The following is a 17097-nucleotide window of genomic DNA, read 5'->3' on the forward strand; positions in this document are numbered from 1 at the left end:
TTATGATCTTTTGCGATGTTCTTTTGTTTTTGGATGTATTTGTGCACCCTTTGCAAATTTGTGCTAAAAAGGGGGAGTAGTTTGAGGTTGAGTTGAAGTAACTATCTATTATGTTACTACTGTGAAGTTGCTTTGCTTCTGTGAAGATTATATGTGTTTTGCTAGTGTTCTGAAGACAAGTTCAAGACAATGGCTTTGTTTGTTTCAAGTTGCATCTTCTGGTTTTATGTGGCTAGCTTAGCTTAGCTTTATGTGGTTAGCTTATGTGCAAGTAACTTCTGTTAGTTTTCTGGGTTGTTGAAGTTCAAGCTGATCAACTGTGAAGTCATCATATGTTAAGGATTGATAGTACTTCTGTTAGTGTTTTTGTTGCTAAGTGTTTTGTTCCAACTATGCTAAGTTGTTGGTATGGATGCATCATGTGAGGGGGAGCAGTGTTTAAGGGGGAGAACTGATTCTCTAGTTTTTATCCTCTCTGGCTGTGAGTTGTTTTAGACAAAATTTGACAAAGGGGGAGATTGTTGGAACATGTTGCCATGCATTTTGTCAAAACAACCGATTGTCGAAGCAGATGTCGTGGCATCTGATTCCGTGAAGCTAGGGCATTAGTCCTCAGCTTGTGTTTATGATGTTGGCCCTCTGAAGATTTACTGAAGATATGTTTTTGAGTTACTTGAGGAGCAAGTAGCTATTCCAGAAGGGTTTTATTTGTTGGGTTGTTATTTGTTGAAACAATCTTTGTTAAAAGATTGATTTCTATCTTTACTTGTGCAAAAAGAAACCAAATCTATCAAGATTGCATTTTGAATTGCTGTTACTGCAATCTGTTTCTTCAGCCTGTGCCAACCCTAAAGCCCATGCTACCGCTGCTGAAGTCTATAAAAGGATGAAGACCTAAAACATGAAGATGACCGAAGCTAATAGAGAGAGATCAAGTGTTTTAGGATTTGTGTTTGTGCTTTGTCCTTTGTTAGTTCTGAATCTGTCTTTGCTCACTGATTCTATAATGCAAAGAGAGGTTTTGTGTTGTTTGATTGCGTTCAAACTCTGATTGTTCGTTGTGTTCACCAATCACTGTGGCAGTGATTGCGAGAAAGTGAGAGGGGATCTCATACTTAGGTTGAGATTCTAAGTAGAAATACACTGGGTAGATTAGGAAGTGAACTATGAACTGAGTTGTTCATGAGTGTCTGTAATTCCTGAATCTTGAGATAGTGGATTTCCTTTCTTTGGGTGCAAACCCTCCAGACGTAGGTGAAAGTTTTTCACTGAACTGGGTTAACAATTACTGTGTGTTATTGTTTCTGTTGTTAAGTTCTGTTTTACTGTTAAGCGGTTGTCAAACCTCTTGTCCCAGCATCGTGCAGGACAATCGTATCAGAGGGAACCTGAATTACAATTCTGCAGAAGATGAAACATATAAATTGTTCTTTTCTGTGACTGATGATATAAAATCTGGTGAGAAATGATTTTTAGATAGTGGTTGAAGCAATCATGTAACTGGAAACCAGAATGCATTTGAAGTTTTAGATAACAATTTCTCATCTGTGGTTGAACTTGGTGATGGGAAGGAAATGAAGATTGAAGGAAAAAGTGTCATAGCAATCCACACAAGTGAAGGTAACAAAAAAATCATTGATGATGTTCATTACTCTCATAATATTTCTCAAAATCTTTTGAGTATTGGACAAATCATGAGAAAAGTTTATAAGCTGATTTTTTATGATAATAAATGTGAGATTTTGGATAAAATATCTGGAGGACAAGTTGTTGTTGTGATGCAGACTCATAATAATCTTTTTCCTCTCAATATGAAGTCTCTCTAATATGCTGCCTTCAAAAGTGAAAGTCCAAATGACTCTTATCTTTGGCACTTGAGATATGGTCATTTGAATGTCAAGGGTCTGCAGTTATTGAAACATAAGAATATGGTTGTTGGTCTTCCAGAAATTCAGAAGAATGAAAAAGTTTGTGAAGGTTGTGCTTTTTGAAAAATGCATCGTCTTCCTTTTCCAAAAACAGCTTGGAGAGCATAAGCTCATCTTGAGTTAGTGCATGCAGATATTTGTGGTCCACCAAGAACTATTTCAGTGGGTAACAAAAGGTATTTTTTGCTCTTTGCTGATGATTATACTAGAATCATTTGGCTTTATTTTCTTGAGCATAAATCAGAGTCTTTCACTATGTTCCTGCACTTCAAAGCTTTTGCTGAGAAACAAAGTGACTATGAGATAAAGACTCTTATAACAGATCGTGGAGGAGAATTTATTCATAAGCCATTTCTTAACTATTGCAAGGAACAAGGCATTCAAAGGAAGCTTACAATCAGATACACACCACAACAAAACGGTGTGGCAGAAAGAAAAAATCGCACAATTGTGGAAATGGCAAGGAGCATGTTAAAAGGAAAGGAGCTTCCAAACAAATTCTGGACTGAAGCTGTTAGCAGTGCAGCATACATCCTAAATAGATCTCCTACAGTGGCGGTCCAAAACAAAACACCTTTTGAAGCATGGCATGGAAGAAAGCCAATTGAAAGTCAACTTAAAGTCTTTTCTCATTACTTCTCAAAAGAGAGAAAAAATTGATGAGAAAAGTGAGAAACTTATTTTCATTGGATATAGTGATGAGTCAAAAGGTTATCGTCTTTATATTCCAATGACTAATCAATTGGTGCTTTCAAGAGATTCGTTTTTTGATGAAAGTGCAGCGTGGAAATGGGAAGATGAAAATGTTCATTATGGGTTCGTTGAACTTGCACCTCTTGCTCCTCTTGAACAATCCCCTTAAGATGTTGCTGGCCTATCAAGTAGTGATACTGGTGAAGATGATTCAGATTTTGAAACTCCTCTAAGAAAGTTTCGTTCTTTATCTGAAATTTATGAATCTTGCAATATGTCAATTTTTGCAAGTGAACCACAATTCTTTGAGGAGGCTGTAAAAGAAGATGCTTGGAGGAAAGCTATAAATGAAGAAATAAGGAGTGTTGAAAAGAACCAAACTTGGCAGCTGGTTGATCTTTCAAAAGGAAAAGATTTAATTGGTTTGAAATGGTTTTATAAGACCAAATACAATGAAGATGGCAGTGTGCAAAAATATAAAGCAAGATTGGTAGCAAATGGGTATTCTCAATTGCTCGGCGTTAATTTTAATGAGACCTTTGCTCCTGTGGCGCGTATGGAAACAATCAGAACTGTGCTTGCCATTGCAACTCAATTGGAGTTGCAAGTTTTTCAACTTGATGTTAAATCAACCTTCTTTAATGGAGAATTGGAAGAAGAAGTCTATGTTCAACAACCTCAAGATTTTGAAGCAAGGGGGAAGAAGGAAAGGTTTACAAACCGAAGAAAGCACTTTATGGCCTCAAACAAGCGCCAAGAGCATGGAATAGCAAGATTGATGCTTATTTCTTGAGAATTGGATTCATGAGAAGTCCATCTGAACCATCTCTCTATGTGAAGAAAAATGGAGAAGATTTTTTAATGGTTAATCTTTATGTTGATGACTTGATTTATGTAGGGACCAATGCTAACATGGTGGACTCTTTTAAGGAGGCAATGATGAAGGAATATGAAATGACAGATCTTGGATTGATGAAGTATTTGATTGGAATCCAAGTGAAGCAATCAAAATGGGAGATCTTTATAACTCAAGAGAAGTATGTTTCAGACATGCTTAAAAAATTCAGAATGGAGAATTCTAATCCAGCTCCAAATCCCATGGCCTTAAATGAGAAACTTCAGCTGGATGATGGTGCAGAAAAATCAGATCCCAAAATCTATAGAAGTCTTGTTGGTTCCTTAATTTATCTCACTAATACAAGGCCATATATAGTGCATTCAGTTAGTTTGGTTTCTAGATTAATGAATGAACCAAGTAAGCTTCATTTTGCAGCAGCCAAGAGGATTCTTCGCTATCTTCGAGAAACTAAGAAGCTTGGGATCAAATATGTGAAAGAAGAAGACAACAAGCTTGTTGGATATTCAGATAGTGATTGGGCCGGAAGTCTTGATGACCGTAAGAGCACATCAGCCTATGTTTTTTGTCTTGGCTCTAAGCCTATCTCTTGGAGTTCTAAAAAGCAAAACTCAATTGCTTTATCATCATCTGAAGCTGAATTTATTGTAGCAAATGAAGCCACCCGTGAGGCTATTTGGCTAAGAAGAATTTTGTGTGACTTGCAGCAAATGGTTGAAGATCCTACTCCTATATTTTGTGACAACCAATCTGTAATAGCAATGTTAAAGAACCCAGTTTTTCATTGAAGGTCAAAGCACATTGAGTTGCGTCACAATTACATTCGTGACATAGTGCTAAAGAATGAAATATACTTGGATTTTATCAATACCGGAGAACAACCTGCAGATGTTCTTACCACACTGGTGTCTTTTGAGAAGCTTCAGAAATTCAAGGATGCTATGATGATTAAAAATTAAGAGGGGGTGTTAAATGATAGTTAATTTGTATTTATTAGTTATATTTTCTTTATGAGTCTTTATGCATTTCTTAGTGGTTACAAGCATATTAATGCTTAGTGGTTTACAAACATAATAATGCTAGAGGTTAATGTCTTTTATGTAATTGCATAAGTTAAATCATTTTATCTTCTCTATTCACTAGTATTAATAGACAAACATTGTAAGTTCATCATTACGAAAATCGGAAAAATAAAAAGTTCAAGTCATTCTCTTATATTTTTCACTACTACTTCAACAGTCCGCTGATCATCTTCAATTTGTGTGGAGTACTAGGGCGAGGATAATTGCACCCCCATCACATTCCCACTAGATTCTCTATAAATTCCTTGAACATGATCATGAAACTGACACTACTAATTCCTCTGGACTCACCTCCATCACCCTAAAATCCCAAATCAATTTTTCTTTGTCCACAACTACGAATATAGTCCCCAAGTTGCTTCTATGCATATAGAAAATTCTATTTTAACGAACGTCTTATTAGCACTTAATTTAGTAGTATAAATTATAGAATTTTTTTAAAAAAATATTTAATGATTTACATAAGTGACAAAAAAGCTGATAAAAGACTAAGGATTCTATTTCTTGCATACACCAACAAATATAGGCTATAAATTAATTGTCAACTTCGGAATTAGCGACTCAAATATTTCTATCGTAACTAAAAAATAATATTCTGTCAAAAAAAAAAAACAAAAAAACAATTCTATTCAACAAAACTTCATAGCATATTCTTAATTCGCTTACAGAGAGAATGCTATCCGCAAGACATAGTACAGAGAGAAGGACCACATGCACGTAAGGAAGAAACGAAGATGGCAAATTAACTACTAACAAGGACCACTAACAACTAGGGTGGCTAGGAAATAAACCAAGAAGGAAGAAAACCTCAATTATTGTACGAACTTTCAATATTTTAAAGGGCAGATTATTGTACTTTATATGTATTAGTTAGATTATTCACTTTCACGCTATTATATTTAAAGGATAGAATTTGCCTATTTAATTTCATCGCAATTAGTTAGTGTTGGTTTTGATTTATTAACTTATCTACATCTTGAATTCTATGTCATGGTTATCAGTATCGGTACATACGAAACATCGGTACATACGAAATGTATGTTGATACGATACGAATTCTTGTGCCAGAGATACATATCAAAGTACATATCTAAATATGTCTGAACCTCATCTTGTATCCCGATTCAGTTCTTATTCGAGAACTGAATATTACGATACGATTTAAAGTTTCATGCATGTTGCGCTTTAAACCGGTCATACCGCGTATAATTCAATTTTTTATGATTCAACTAGTTTGACTTATATTTTGATTATTTACTAGAATCTAAGTATTAGCAAAGTAATTTACTTTTTGTCATTTTATTGATGTGTTTTTGACTTATAGCATGGAATTATGTTGAAAACTTAAATTTTGTGCAACTATTTTTCTTCTTACGACTCGAATATTTAATTATTTTGAAGTATATTTATATGATATATGAATATATTATTTAATTTATGACTTAATTTTTGTGTCCGTATCTTACGATACATTATACAATATAACTCACAATTCACAAATTAGGGTCAAGCGATACGCGATATGTATTTTGGTTTGATAATCATGTTCTATGTAGGTGATTAAAAATGCTATTGAGATCCGCATAGTGCAAACATTCAATAAATACCGGAATAAAGAGAAAAGAAATTGTAGTGTATAATAGAAAAAAGAAACAAAGAAACAAAAGATGATGTCCAGTTGAATGTCTAAAGTGTATTGAGGCATTAGCATATTACTTATAGGTGAATTTTAGCATTATATATCTATTTTTTTATAAATTAATCTTAAAGCTAGCAAGGTGGCCAACATATAAGATTAGCTGGAAGTCTAATTTAGTTGTTCATAGTTACTTACTAGTTTTCAACATCAATGGCTAATTTTTGTGACTATTTGGTGCTACTAATAGTTGGCCTAGCCTCAATTCTCTTATTACGATTTCTCTTCACCAAGTCTTGCATCAAACAATGCCTTCCACCAAGCCCTATTGCCTTACCAATCATCGGACACCTCTACCTCCTCAGAAACCTCCCTCATCAAGCCTTCTACAACATATCATCTCGCTATGGCCCTTTGGTCTACCTCTTGTTCGGTTCCAAACCTTGTGTTCTTGTTTCCTCGCCTGAAATGGCAAAACAAGTCCTCAAAACCCACGAATTCTGTTTCTTAAATCGGCCAAAGAGAACCAATTTGGACTACATCACATACGGTTCTGCGGATTTCGTCTTGGCGCCGTACGGACCTTATTGGAGGTTCATGAAAAAGCTCTGCATGACTGAGCTCCTCGGAGGCCGAATTCTTCAGCAGCACCTTCCTATTAGAGCTGAAGAATTCAAACTTTTCTTGAAGGGTTTGAGGGAAAAGGTTAATGTGAAAGTGAATATAGGGGATGAGCTATCGATGCTTGCCAATAACATAATCACAAGGATGGCTTTGAGAAGAAGGTGTTGGGATGTTGAAGGGGAAGGGCACCAGCTGATTGAAGTGGTTAGGGAGATGACTGAGCTAGGGGGGAAGTTTAACTTGGGAGACATGTTGTGGTTTGTGAAGAAGTTTGATTTGCAAGGATTTGGTAAAAGGCTCAAGAGTGTTAGAAGTAGGTATGATGCTATCATGGAGAAGATCATAAAAGAGCATGAAGATGCAAGGAGGAAGAGGAAGGAGGATGAAGGAGTGAGGGATTTACTTGATATTTTACTTGATATTTATGCTGATGAAAGTTCAGATATTAGATTAACCAGAGAAAATATCAAGGCCTTCATTATGGTAATTAGCAATTACCTTACCTTAGCTAACTAATTAGAGATTAAAATTTTTAATCCTCATTTAGTATCCTTTACCCTCTGCCTTACCAATAAAATTTTGTCATGTTAATTAAAAATGAATTATGCGTATAACAATTATAAACTTAGTGAGGATTTCGATCCATGAACTTGATCTTAGATTATGAGAGCCAATCAATTTGATTTTTATTTATTTGAGGAAAGGGAAATTAGCTAATGAATTTTTTGGGCATGTAATTATGCAGAACATGATTGGTGCTGGAACTGAGACATCAGCTTGCACAATAGAATGGGCTATGGCTGAGTTAGTCAACAATCCAGAAGTGATGGCAAGAGCAAGGCAAGAGATTGATTCACTGGTTGGTAAGGGAAGATTGGTGGAGGAATCAGATATTCCCAATCTGCCTTATGTTCAATCTATAATAAAAGAAACAATGAGGCTTCACCCCACTGGGCCCTTAATAGTGAGACAATCAACTGGAGATTGCAATATTAATGGGTATGACATTCCAGCAAGAACCACTGTGTTTGTGAATGTTTGGGCTATTGGTAGGGACCAAAACATCTGGGAGAACCCACTTGAGTTCAGGCCAGAGAGGTTCCTTAATGAAGAGGGACAGAGCCCTCTGGATCTTAAGGGGCAAAATTTTGAACTATTGAGTTTTGGTGCTGGAAGAAGAAGCTGCCCTGGTGCTTCACTTGCTTTGCAGATTATTCCTACAACACTGGCTGGGATGATTCATTGTTTTGAATGGAAGGTTGGTGAAGATGGCACTGGAACAGTTGACATGGATGAGGGGCCTGGAATGGCCCTTCCAAGGGCACATACCCTGCATTGCATCCCTGTGGTTAGGGTTCATACTTCTGCTCTTGTCTGAATTATGGACCAAAATTGCCGGTCAACATTTAGTGTCATCTTCTCTGTCCCATTAATTGAATTGTGTCAAGTCATTTAAAATCGACTTATATAATTGCCATACTCATATCTCCGTGGTACAATTTAATTGGTGTGATAGAGAGATTTGGTGACGAGAATCTTCATATGTGAATTATGTGCTACCAACATATGTAGGAAAATATACCCTCTTCTCTCTTTCTTGTGTGCCAAATTACATTACGTTCATTGTGTGTTGATGTGTTTGTAATTTGTTTTATATGTTGGAAATGTATATGAAATGTTTGCTTTGCCATTAATCTGTGGGTGGTACCAATCAAAACTGCAGAAATATATTTGAGAATGCTAATAATAGCTATCATACAAACATGGGAATACAAGGAGGATCAAAAGTTACGTTTTCCTATACATGGACCACCACGAAAGGAGTTCTTAATTCTTATAGAGCAAATCTATATTGAGTGGGACACGGAAAACCAATGTAAAAAGAGTGGTTACTAATTATTGATCTTTTATATCTTTTTAGTTGGGACACGGAAAACTAATGTAAAAAATTGAGTGGTTACTAATTTTATTAGACTTGAAAATATTGAAAAGCTGTAAAGAAAAGATTTAAAAACTTTGCTTGAGTTTGACGGTTGATTGATTGCGTAGATGAAGGTGGAGCGATTTAAAGAAAAGAGATATCAGCGATATGATAAATGATATGATGGGAAAAAAAGTAAATACAAAATAAATAAGTGAAAATGAAATTGAAAATAAAGAAGAAATAAGAGAAAGTAGAACATGAATAAATCAAAACTCTAATAGAATCGTCATAGAATGACTATCAAGTATGAATGCTAACTACATTTTCTTTGACATTTTTTATTAGCACTATTTTTTGATTGATTAACATCAATATAGGTTACACTAAATTATATGTCCTCACTTCCAATTTAGTAATATCTACATGAATTTTAAAAGTAGAGTGTTAGAAAGAGAATATCAAATTTAGTGTTGCTAGCACTCCTTTTTTGTTATATCAGTTAAGTTGATTTAACTAATGCTAAATTAAAATAATTAAATTCAACATATAAAATAGAAGCTAGTTATTATGAGGTTTCCTCGACCGTACTGTCAAAAGTGTTATATCAACTTAGAGTCAGCTAAACAGTTGCAATTAACGCTAAATGACTAGTTTTAAGCTGTTTAACTCGGGTCACATGCCGATGTTAAACAAGTTGTAGCGCGGGTTTTTGCAGCAAGTTGTATTTTGTTTCAAGCCAAATATAGTAGGTAAGGATACCTTATCTGCTTTTGAGCTCCCTCTAAAAGCTAAGAGCATCTCCAACTTTGATTTCTCAAACCAGCTGAAAATGCGGTATGTTTCCTTTTTGTCGCACCCATTGGGGAGAGCTGAGCTGGATGAAAAGTTTTTTAATAATAAGATATGATTCCTTGTTCATGGAATTATGCTTTTTGGTGTATTCATTAAAATATTATTGTTTCTCTCATATTCATCAACTAATTTCCAGTTAAAAACAGAGGGAATATGAACATAAAATTGAATTGAGAAGATGAACACAAAATAATTCCATAACGAAAATCAACAATTTATTAATCAACCAAAAAACCACAAACTTGATTTATGGAAGATATATGAAATTTTTTTACATGAAAAAAAAATGAAGATTGAAAGTTGTGAGTTGAGGTCCATCTTGACTGTGTGGGAAAGATCTGATTCAGCATGATTAAACTCGTTTTACTTGGATCTGGAAGGGAGAGGATTTCAGTGAATTTTTTTGACAGAATACGAAAAGCAATTGGAACACAAGAAAAATATCTCAAATCCGCCTTGCATGTGTGAAAAATCTTTGATCTGCCTGCGGTTCACTCTGATCTGGTGGTCGGCGGTGTGCTTCAACTTGATTTGCTCTGATCTAGTCCTGAGAGGAGAGAGTTTTAGGGAGAATGAAGAAGGAAGAAGATTTGTGTCACAAGAACGATGGGAAGGGAAGGCAATGACGGGAAAGGAAGGAGAAGCGACCGGATTTCATGAAGAACGAGAGGTCTTCGATTATTTTAGGGAGATGGAAGGGTTCTCTCCATCGTGCTTTCTCTTCCATGAGAGCTTTACCGGTTGTTCCATGGATCAGATGGTGAGGGAAGAAGAGGAAGAAAAGCACAATGGTTGTTCCATGGTGATGGTGAGGGAAGAATAGGAAGAAAAACACATGGTGATGGTGAGGGAAGAAGATGAAAAAGATAAATAATATAAATAAAATTATGTTGCTAATTAATTCTCAATGTAGCTCAACTGGTTAAGTCTCATGTATATTGCTTCTTTTTTTGATAAGCCAAGAGTCTCATGTAGTTGCTGACGTGACATTTAATGACCACGTAGTCCATTTAAAACATCAAGGGCAAAAACGGTTTCTTAGGCTAGATAAAATATGTTGTGTCTTTCCCACAGTCCGCATAAGTTTTGGATGGATTATACATGATATAAGCTAATCTTTCCTTAAACCCAAAATAATTGTGGTTTCAAAACATTATATGTGTGCTAAGGGGTTGTCTAAATGACCAATGATAAAGTTTGGGTTAAATAACCCATCATCCAATCACATTGGAGATAAGTGAGTTGGAATTTATATATTTTATTTATTAATTTATTTCCAACTCATTTATCTCCAATTTGATTGGATGATGGGTTATTTAATCTAAACTTTATCATGAGTTATTTAGACAACCCCGTGTGGGTAAATATAATATTACAAATCACAGAAAACTGGTACTACATCATTCATCATGCAATCTCAGCTGCAGAGAGCTAGATTTGCCACCCCAACCATTAGATTTCACACCCCCAATTTTCGGATTTTCAAGTTCCGAATTATTTCGGAATCTTAGATTCCGAAATTAATTCGTGATTTTTAGTTCAAAATACATCTAACACCACACTTTTGAGTAAAAAACCACACTTTTGAGTAAAAAACTGCTTCGGAAACTGAGTTTCCGTAAGTGGGGTGACATTTCTAATGATTGGGGTGTCAAATCTAATGATCCCAGCTGCATCATCGGTTTTTTTTTCATTGTTCTTACTCACAACAAGAATCAGCATCACACGGTGGAGAATGGGATGAGTCTAATTTTGGGGACGCAAATCAGTGGTTTCACTCTTGAAAGAATCATTGAAGGACCCTCTGTCATGTCGACGCTACCAATATTCCCTCCATCTTCACCATTCCATTCAAAGCATTGAATCATAGCAGCAAGGGTGGTGTGAGCAACATTGAGTGCTAGTGATATTCCAGGACACCCTCTTCTCCCACTCCCAAAAGGCAAAAGCTGAAAATGTTGTCCCTTAACTTCAATATTGCTTTTAGTACCATTCTCATCGTTTAGTAAGAACCTTTCTGGTAAGAACTCAAGAGGGTTATCCCAGTACTTTGAATCCCTCCCAATAGCCCACACATTAATCAAAACCTTAGTTTTTTCTGGGATGTCATATCCACCAATTTTACTGTTCTCAGTTGACTCTCTCGCTATAAATGGAGCTGGAGGGTGAAGCCTAAGGGTTTCCTTCACAATAGCTTGGAGATAAGGAAGATGAGCTATATCTGATTCCACTACTATTCTTTCATTTCCAATCACATACTCAATCTCCTTCCTTGCTTTCTCCATCACAATTGGGTGGTTAATCAATTCCGCCAGTGCCCATTCTAGAGTAACGGCTGTTGTATCTGTCCCACCTGTGAACATATCCTGTGAAATTACAAGGAATCTGTTAGTTAATGACTCGAAATCTGAACAAACTCTCTCAAATTTCATGGATTGCCTAAGAAAAACAAAACAATATGCAAACTCAATTTTCATAATTGTAGCAGTCCAGTGGTCTGTGTAGGACCAACCCATTTAGGCCCGTGGTTGAACAGGCTGGTCTAGAAAAGCCCTATTCATAAACGAGCTTACACTTTAACTGGTATGAACTCCACAAGTTCATTGAGCCTTGTATTCTGTTTTCTGGGCTTAGTCCCTTAATGAAAGTTCTACCTTTGACAAAAAAAAATGGTATGAACTTGTGCGAACTAGGGGTTATGCGGGCCAACCTGCGGGCCTAAGCCCACATACCCAACACTTGTATGCGGAGTAAAGGTCAGTCCGTCTCGTTTAGGAACAACCCGTGTCGACCCGTGGTTAGACCAAGTTAAAAAAAATTCATTTCATAAACGAGTCTACATTTTATCTGGCCTTAACCTGTGAGGATTGTGTAACGGGTTACACAGGCCAAGGCCAACCCGCGGGCATAGGCCCATACACCCATAGGATGCATACATCATATAAGGGTAAGAGTAAAAGATAATACAAATAAAAATAAAAGTATAAGATAATTAAGCATCTAGTTGGTTGGTTAGCATATCTACTAATTAATGTTAAAATGGATGATCTAGTTATAAGATTGTGGCCTCGCCAACATGGTGTTTGAAGAAATGTTTGAGAGAGGATGATTTCATTACCACCAAGAAGGCTTTAATGTTGTCTCTGGTTATTTTGACTTCTGAGCTTTTATCTTCATAAATACTCAAAAGGGCATCGAGTACATCCCTTGATACATCCTTTCTGCTAGATTTATTCCTTGTTTCTTCATGCTCCTGAATGATACTTTCCATCATGTTGTCAAACCTGTCACGAACCTCTTTAAGCCTCTTCCCCATTCCCTGAACATCCAATCCCTTAAAAAACCAAAAATGATCAGCAAGATTAAATTTCCCACTCAGCTTCGCAGACTCCTTCACCCTCTCTGTGACCTTCTCAGCTTCATCATCCACGTCGAAACAGCTTTTGCTTATGGCCATCCTCATCACTATGCTGTTTGTTAGCTTCAAAAGCTCATCCGCAACGTTGACCGCCGTGTAGGCTTGGGATTTCTTCTGTATCACTTGCAAGAACCTCTTTATCTCCTCTTGCCTTATGGGGTACAGTTGATCAAGCATTTTCCCGTTCAGAAGCTCTGACATGCAGAGTTTTTTCATGAACTTCCAGTAGGTACCATAAGGGGCAAATCCTAAATCGGACGCATCATAAGTGAGGTAACGGATTGCGACGTTCGCGGAACGGTTGGAGAAAGATAATTCATTGGCTTTTAAAATCTCTCTGGCAATTTCTGCAGAGGAAACAAAGACCATGGGATTGGAACCAAGATAGAGGTGAATTAAGGGTCCATGGCGATTTGAGATGTTTTGAATGGCTTTGTGAAGGGATGGTTTTAATAAGTGGAAGTGTCCTATAACTGGTAAGGCTATTGGACTAGGTGGAAGGCGAAATTTTGAGGTAGCTCCGGGAAATATAGATTTGAGAAATATCAGCGAGGCTAGAAAAATCAGAAAGATTGGCATGTATCCTAGAATACTCTCCATTCTGTTCTCTGTTTCCTGTGCAGGAAATATGATTCAGAGAGGACTTTTTATAGATTGTCACTTGTCAGGGGTAGTTTCTAGGCTACCTAAACGGCTTAAGACTGTTGGCAGCAGACAGAGATTCTTGGCAATAGAAGTTGGAGTAGAAACTCCATGCACATCCCGGCTCGTAAGGAAGTTTTGGAATTATTCTTTCCAGCATCAATCCTTTATGCCAAAGCCACGTGGCAACATAAGTATCTCGAATACTTTTTAGTTCACTAGAGACAAGACATGGAAGCAGTGCTTATTTGTCAGAACTCTGAGATTAGCCGTCGTCTAATGTAAACGTAGCTATCAGAAACTTATGATATATATGGATATGCTAATTTCATATGGAGGCAAACGTTTGTGTTTGTTAGCATATGATATACTAGTACTTTTACCCGTGCGATGCACGGGGGTTATTCATTTTTGTTTTGTGTGTGTATTTTTTTAAAATATATGTGTTTTTTAAAGAAATTTTATGGATTGAAATAAATTATTTTATTTTAGATATTTAAAATCATGAATGTGTATGTTTTTTGTGCAAATGTTTGTTTTTGTTTTCATGAGTTGCTATTTTGTTTTTATCTTTTATTTTTGTAATTGTTTTTATTATATTTGAGTTGCTATTTTTTTATATCTATTAAATAGTTTATTACAGGGAGTTGAAGTAATATGCATGTGCTAAAAATAGCCACCGAATATTTTTCTTATAATTGGAATAATTACATCGAGAATAAAACTGAGAGTGTATTGTTGCACATTTCCTATAAACAGATCTTCTTCATATGATATTATGAAAGACTTATTTGCGAATTACATTTGAAGTACTATAAGAATTATTGTCATCACTATCATAAATGAAGATTTTTAATCTTTTACGGTGCACGACTCTAGAGAATAGTACATATAATTGGTCACGTGAAAACACTTGTTTTTGAAAAATATAACCCCACCTTCTTTAATGATTGGGACCCGTGCACTACATGGATATTCTTTTTAGTTTTTTGTGTGAAAATTTTCAAAACATGTAAAGAAAGTTTAAGAATTTAAAAATAAAATTAATTTTAAAACTACGTAAAAAGTTTTTTTTGCGATGAATGTGTTTGTTTTTATGTTGAAGAAGCGTAATAATTATATTTTTTGTATTTTTTTCTTTGCTTCCCTAAATGTTGCAAGGATTAATTATAATTTAAATTTTAGAAAAAAATTAAATTATTATAGTTGTCAAGGTGTTGATTTCAATAAATGTAAAGAAAATATTTGAAATGTATTATTAAATTTATTTCAATAATTATTAACACATCCTTGTGAAACATATTACTTAAGTTTATATTTTAAACATTATTATTCTTTGGTAAAATTAATGTATGCATTGACACTTATTTTTTAAACTAAACTGGATAATATTTTACTCTAGTGCGTTAAACAGATAGCCCACATTTGCGTTGAATAAGGAATTGCAGCAAGGTACTTCACCATGATAATCCCTCCATATAAAATCAAATCTATTCGGCCTAAAAATATTGGACCGAGCCACCTCCAGTGTTTGTTCTGAAACACCTTCCTACAGCCTCGCTTCCATATAGCCCATATTAATGGATAAATCACTTCCAAAGCATTAGAATATTCCTCCTGCCAGAATCAGCCAAGCCAACAAAAATTGTTAAGAGTGGTTCATCAAGAATTCTTATTCACTACACTGTAATGAATAAGTGGATTCTAATCTCTGCAAATTTGGTGAAGGAAATGAAACATATGCAAACATGGAGAGAAATAGAAGGAAGTACAATAATTCACTTTATAATGTTGTGACTACAATCTCTAAATATGCTACCAATTATCAAATGATTTAGTTGCAAGGATTCTCGAAATTTTAGTTTCAAAATTTTTGTTGTTTGACCTTTTCCAGCAATGAATTAAGAATGTATCGCAATAGCTATATTTTCAAGCGTTTCTATATTGAGCATTACCTGCAGGCCTTCCATTTAGCAGGCTTATGATTTGGACTAACATGAAGAATCCTTTGGACCTCAGGTAGATTGAAGTATATAGTAATAGTGGAGTGCTCCGCTGTGCAAGGATCATACCCAGCACCGAGTCTACCAAATCTCTGTTACATGACATGACAAATCAATAAGGATATGCACTATAAATATCTCAAAATTCAGACACATTGTAGCATGCCGAAAAATTCTTATCATTTGAAATATGTCACAATCTATATTTTTGGGTTTAATTTCGTGATTTTTATGTCCGAATTTAAACCAAAAACTAATGAATGTCTTATGATAAACATAGTCAGACACAAATAGGATATAGAGGAAGTTTGATACAGAACATTGGCTTCAACAGGAAACAACTATAGGCTATTTATAGCATTCACTCACAGTACCATATGTTTTGGAAAATATATATACATATACTGCACCATGAGACATAAGAAAATCATCAACAGTCAGCAATAATGTGCTCCTTAAGACCATAAGAAATTAAATTCAATGCTGTATGGCAAGAAGTGTCCACTCACATGCTTTCTTTTCACTGGCTGACTTGACTGGCTAACATTAGCATGGCAAGCAGGAGTAAAGATGATGTATGGATCTATATTGCCAAGTTCTTTATGAGCAATTTCAGTAATATTTTCACATGAGTGTGATGGGTGCATGAGTGACTAAGAATCACATAGCAGGTTCAAAAGCTTGTATGTTTCATCTGAAATCATACCACTTGACCACATGACATCAAATGCGTTAGTGATGCACATCTATCTCTCTATCATTAGACCATTAAATTCAAGATAAAGCTTAGCTTAATATTTTGGTTAATTTTTTATCATTATTATCCACTTTAAAGTTGTATGTAAATTCCATGTTAAATAGTCCAAGTTCTATAACTGCTACATAATTATTTAATACAATTAAATTGCATAACTGATGAATTCCTCAATCAAATTCTATGGTAGTTTTAAATTTATTCAAGGCACTTTATTCTAATTCTTTAACTGCTATATATTTATTGAAGACAAATTTAATTTGGTAACTGATGTTATTCAAATATAACGGAATTTGAAGTTGTATTTAAATTTCAAGTTAAAGGATTCAAATTCTATAACTATTATACAATTAGTGAAGACAATTTAATTTGGTAATTGACGTTTATTTATTATCCACTTCCATGTCTCACTCAAATTCCATGGCTGCTAAGCACTAATATGTAACCACTAAATTATATACTAAACCCTCCAACTGAAAAATCATCCAACTAAATAGTCACAACTGGTACTAAACTATGGCTTCTTAGTGTATGTTTAGTTTCAAAATTTGGACATAATCAATCCAAGTAACGTTTCTTATAAGCTAAAACTTAACTGGAAAAGAAAAGGACATAGAAGTCAAACCTCTTGAATGAAGAAACTGCAAACTATCATCGAGATGCTCGATTTTGTCCAGAGACTTCT

At 35.2% G+C, this 17097-nt stretch overlaps 3 protein-coding genes across 3 annotated transcripts; 1 reads left to right on the plus strand and 2 right to left on the minus strand.

The window, feature by feature from the left end:
• The first annotated feature begins 6364 nt into the window (after window positions 1-6364).
• Window positions 6365-8513, plus strand: LOC130720892 (cytochrome P450 93A3-like). Its single transcript, XM_057571598.1, has 2 exons — window positions 6365-7302; window positions 7565-8513. Exons 1-2 carry the CDS (start codon window positions 6409-6411, stop codon window positions 8195-8197), a joined length of 1527 nt encoding a protein of 508 aa, XP_057427581.1. The 5' UTR covers window positions 6365-6408; the 3' UTR covers window positions 8198-8513.
• Window positions 8514-10697: 2184 nt separating this feature from the next.
• Window positions 10698-14044, minus strand: LOC130718505 (3,9-dihydroxypterocarpan 6A-monooxygenase-like). The gene is made up of 2 exons (XM_057569105.1): window positions 12714-14044; window positions 10698-11961 (listed from the first exon to the last, which is right to left on the minus strand). Exons 1-2 carry the CDS (start codon window positions 13611-13613, stop codon window positions 11317-11319), a joined length of 1545 nt encoding a protein of 514 aa, XP_057425088.1. The 5' UTR covers window positions 13614-14044; the 3' UTR covers window positions 10698-11316.
• A 1034-nt stretch (window positions 14045-15078) lies between these two features.
• LOC130717054 (serine carboxypeptidase-like 29) lies at window positions 15079-16356 on the minus strand. Its single transcript, XM_057567157.1, has 3 exons — window positions 16168-16356; window positions 15611-15750; window positions 15079-15272 (listed from the first exon to the last, which is right to left on the minus strand). The coding sequence occupies exons 1-3, from the start codon at window positions 16303-16305 to the stop codon at window positions 15245-15247; spliced, it is 306 nt and encodes a 101-aa protein (XP_057423140.1). The 5' UTR covers window positions 16306-16356; the 3' UTR covers window positions 15079-15244.
• Between the last annotated feature and the right edge of the window lie 741 nt (window positions 16357-17097).

The sequence above is a fragment of the Lotus japonicus genome, chromosome 5 (assembly GCF_012489685.1).
Source record: "Lotus japonicus ecotype B-129 chromosome 5, LjGifu_v1.2".
Classification (NCBI taxonomy): Eukaryota; Viridiplantae; Streptophyta; class Magnoliopsida; order Fabales; family Fabaceae; genus Lotus; species Lotus japonicus.

What these genes read in the sequence shown, in the direction of transcription:
- LOC130718505 (XM_057569105.1), bottom strand. Translation starts at nt 13,613, where the DNA reads ATGGAGAGTATTCTAGGATACATGCCAATCTTTCTGATTTTTCTAGCC. An exon ending in ACATTAAAGCCTTCTTGGTG is followed by an intron (nt 11,962 to 12,713) that starts GTAATGAAATCA and finishes GTAATTTCACAG; the next exon opens with GATATGTTCACAGGTGGGAC.
- LOC130717054 (XM_057567157.1), bottom strand. Translation starts at nt 16,305, where the DNA reads ATGCACCCATCACACTCATGTGAAAATATTACTGAAATTGCTCATAAA. An exon ending in AGCCAGTGAAAAGAAAGCAT is followed by an intron (nt 15,751 to 16,167) that starts GTGAGTGGACAC and finishes GTCATGTAACAG; the next exon opens with AGATTTGGTAGACTCGGTGC. An exon ending in GCTAAATGGAAGGCCTGCAG is followed by an intron (nt 15,273 to 15,610) that starts GTAATGCTCAAT and finishes TGATTCTGGCAG; the next exon opens with GAGGAATATTCTAATGCTTT.
- LOC130720892 (XM_057571598.1), top strand. Translation starts at nt 6,409, where the DNA reads ATGGCTAATTTTTGTGACTATTTGGTGCTACTAATAGTTGGCCTAGCC. An exon ending in ATATCAAGGCCTTCATTATG is followed by an intron (nt 7,303 to 7,564) that starts GTAATTAGCAAT and finishes GTAATTATGCAG; the next exon opens with AACATGATTGGTGCTGGAAC.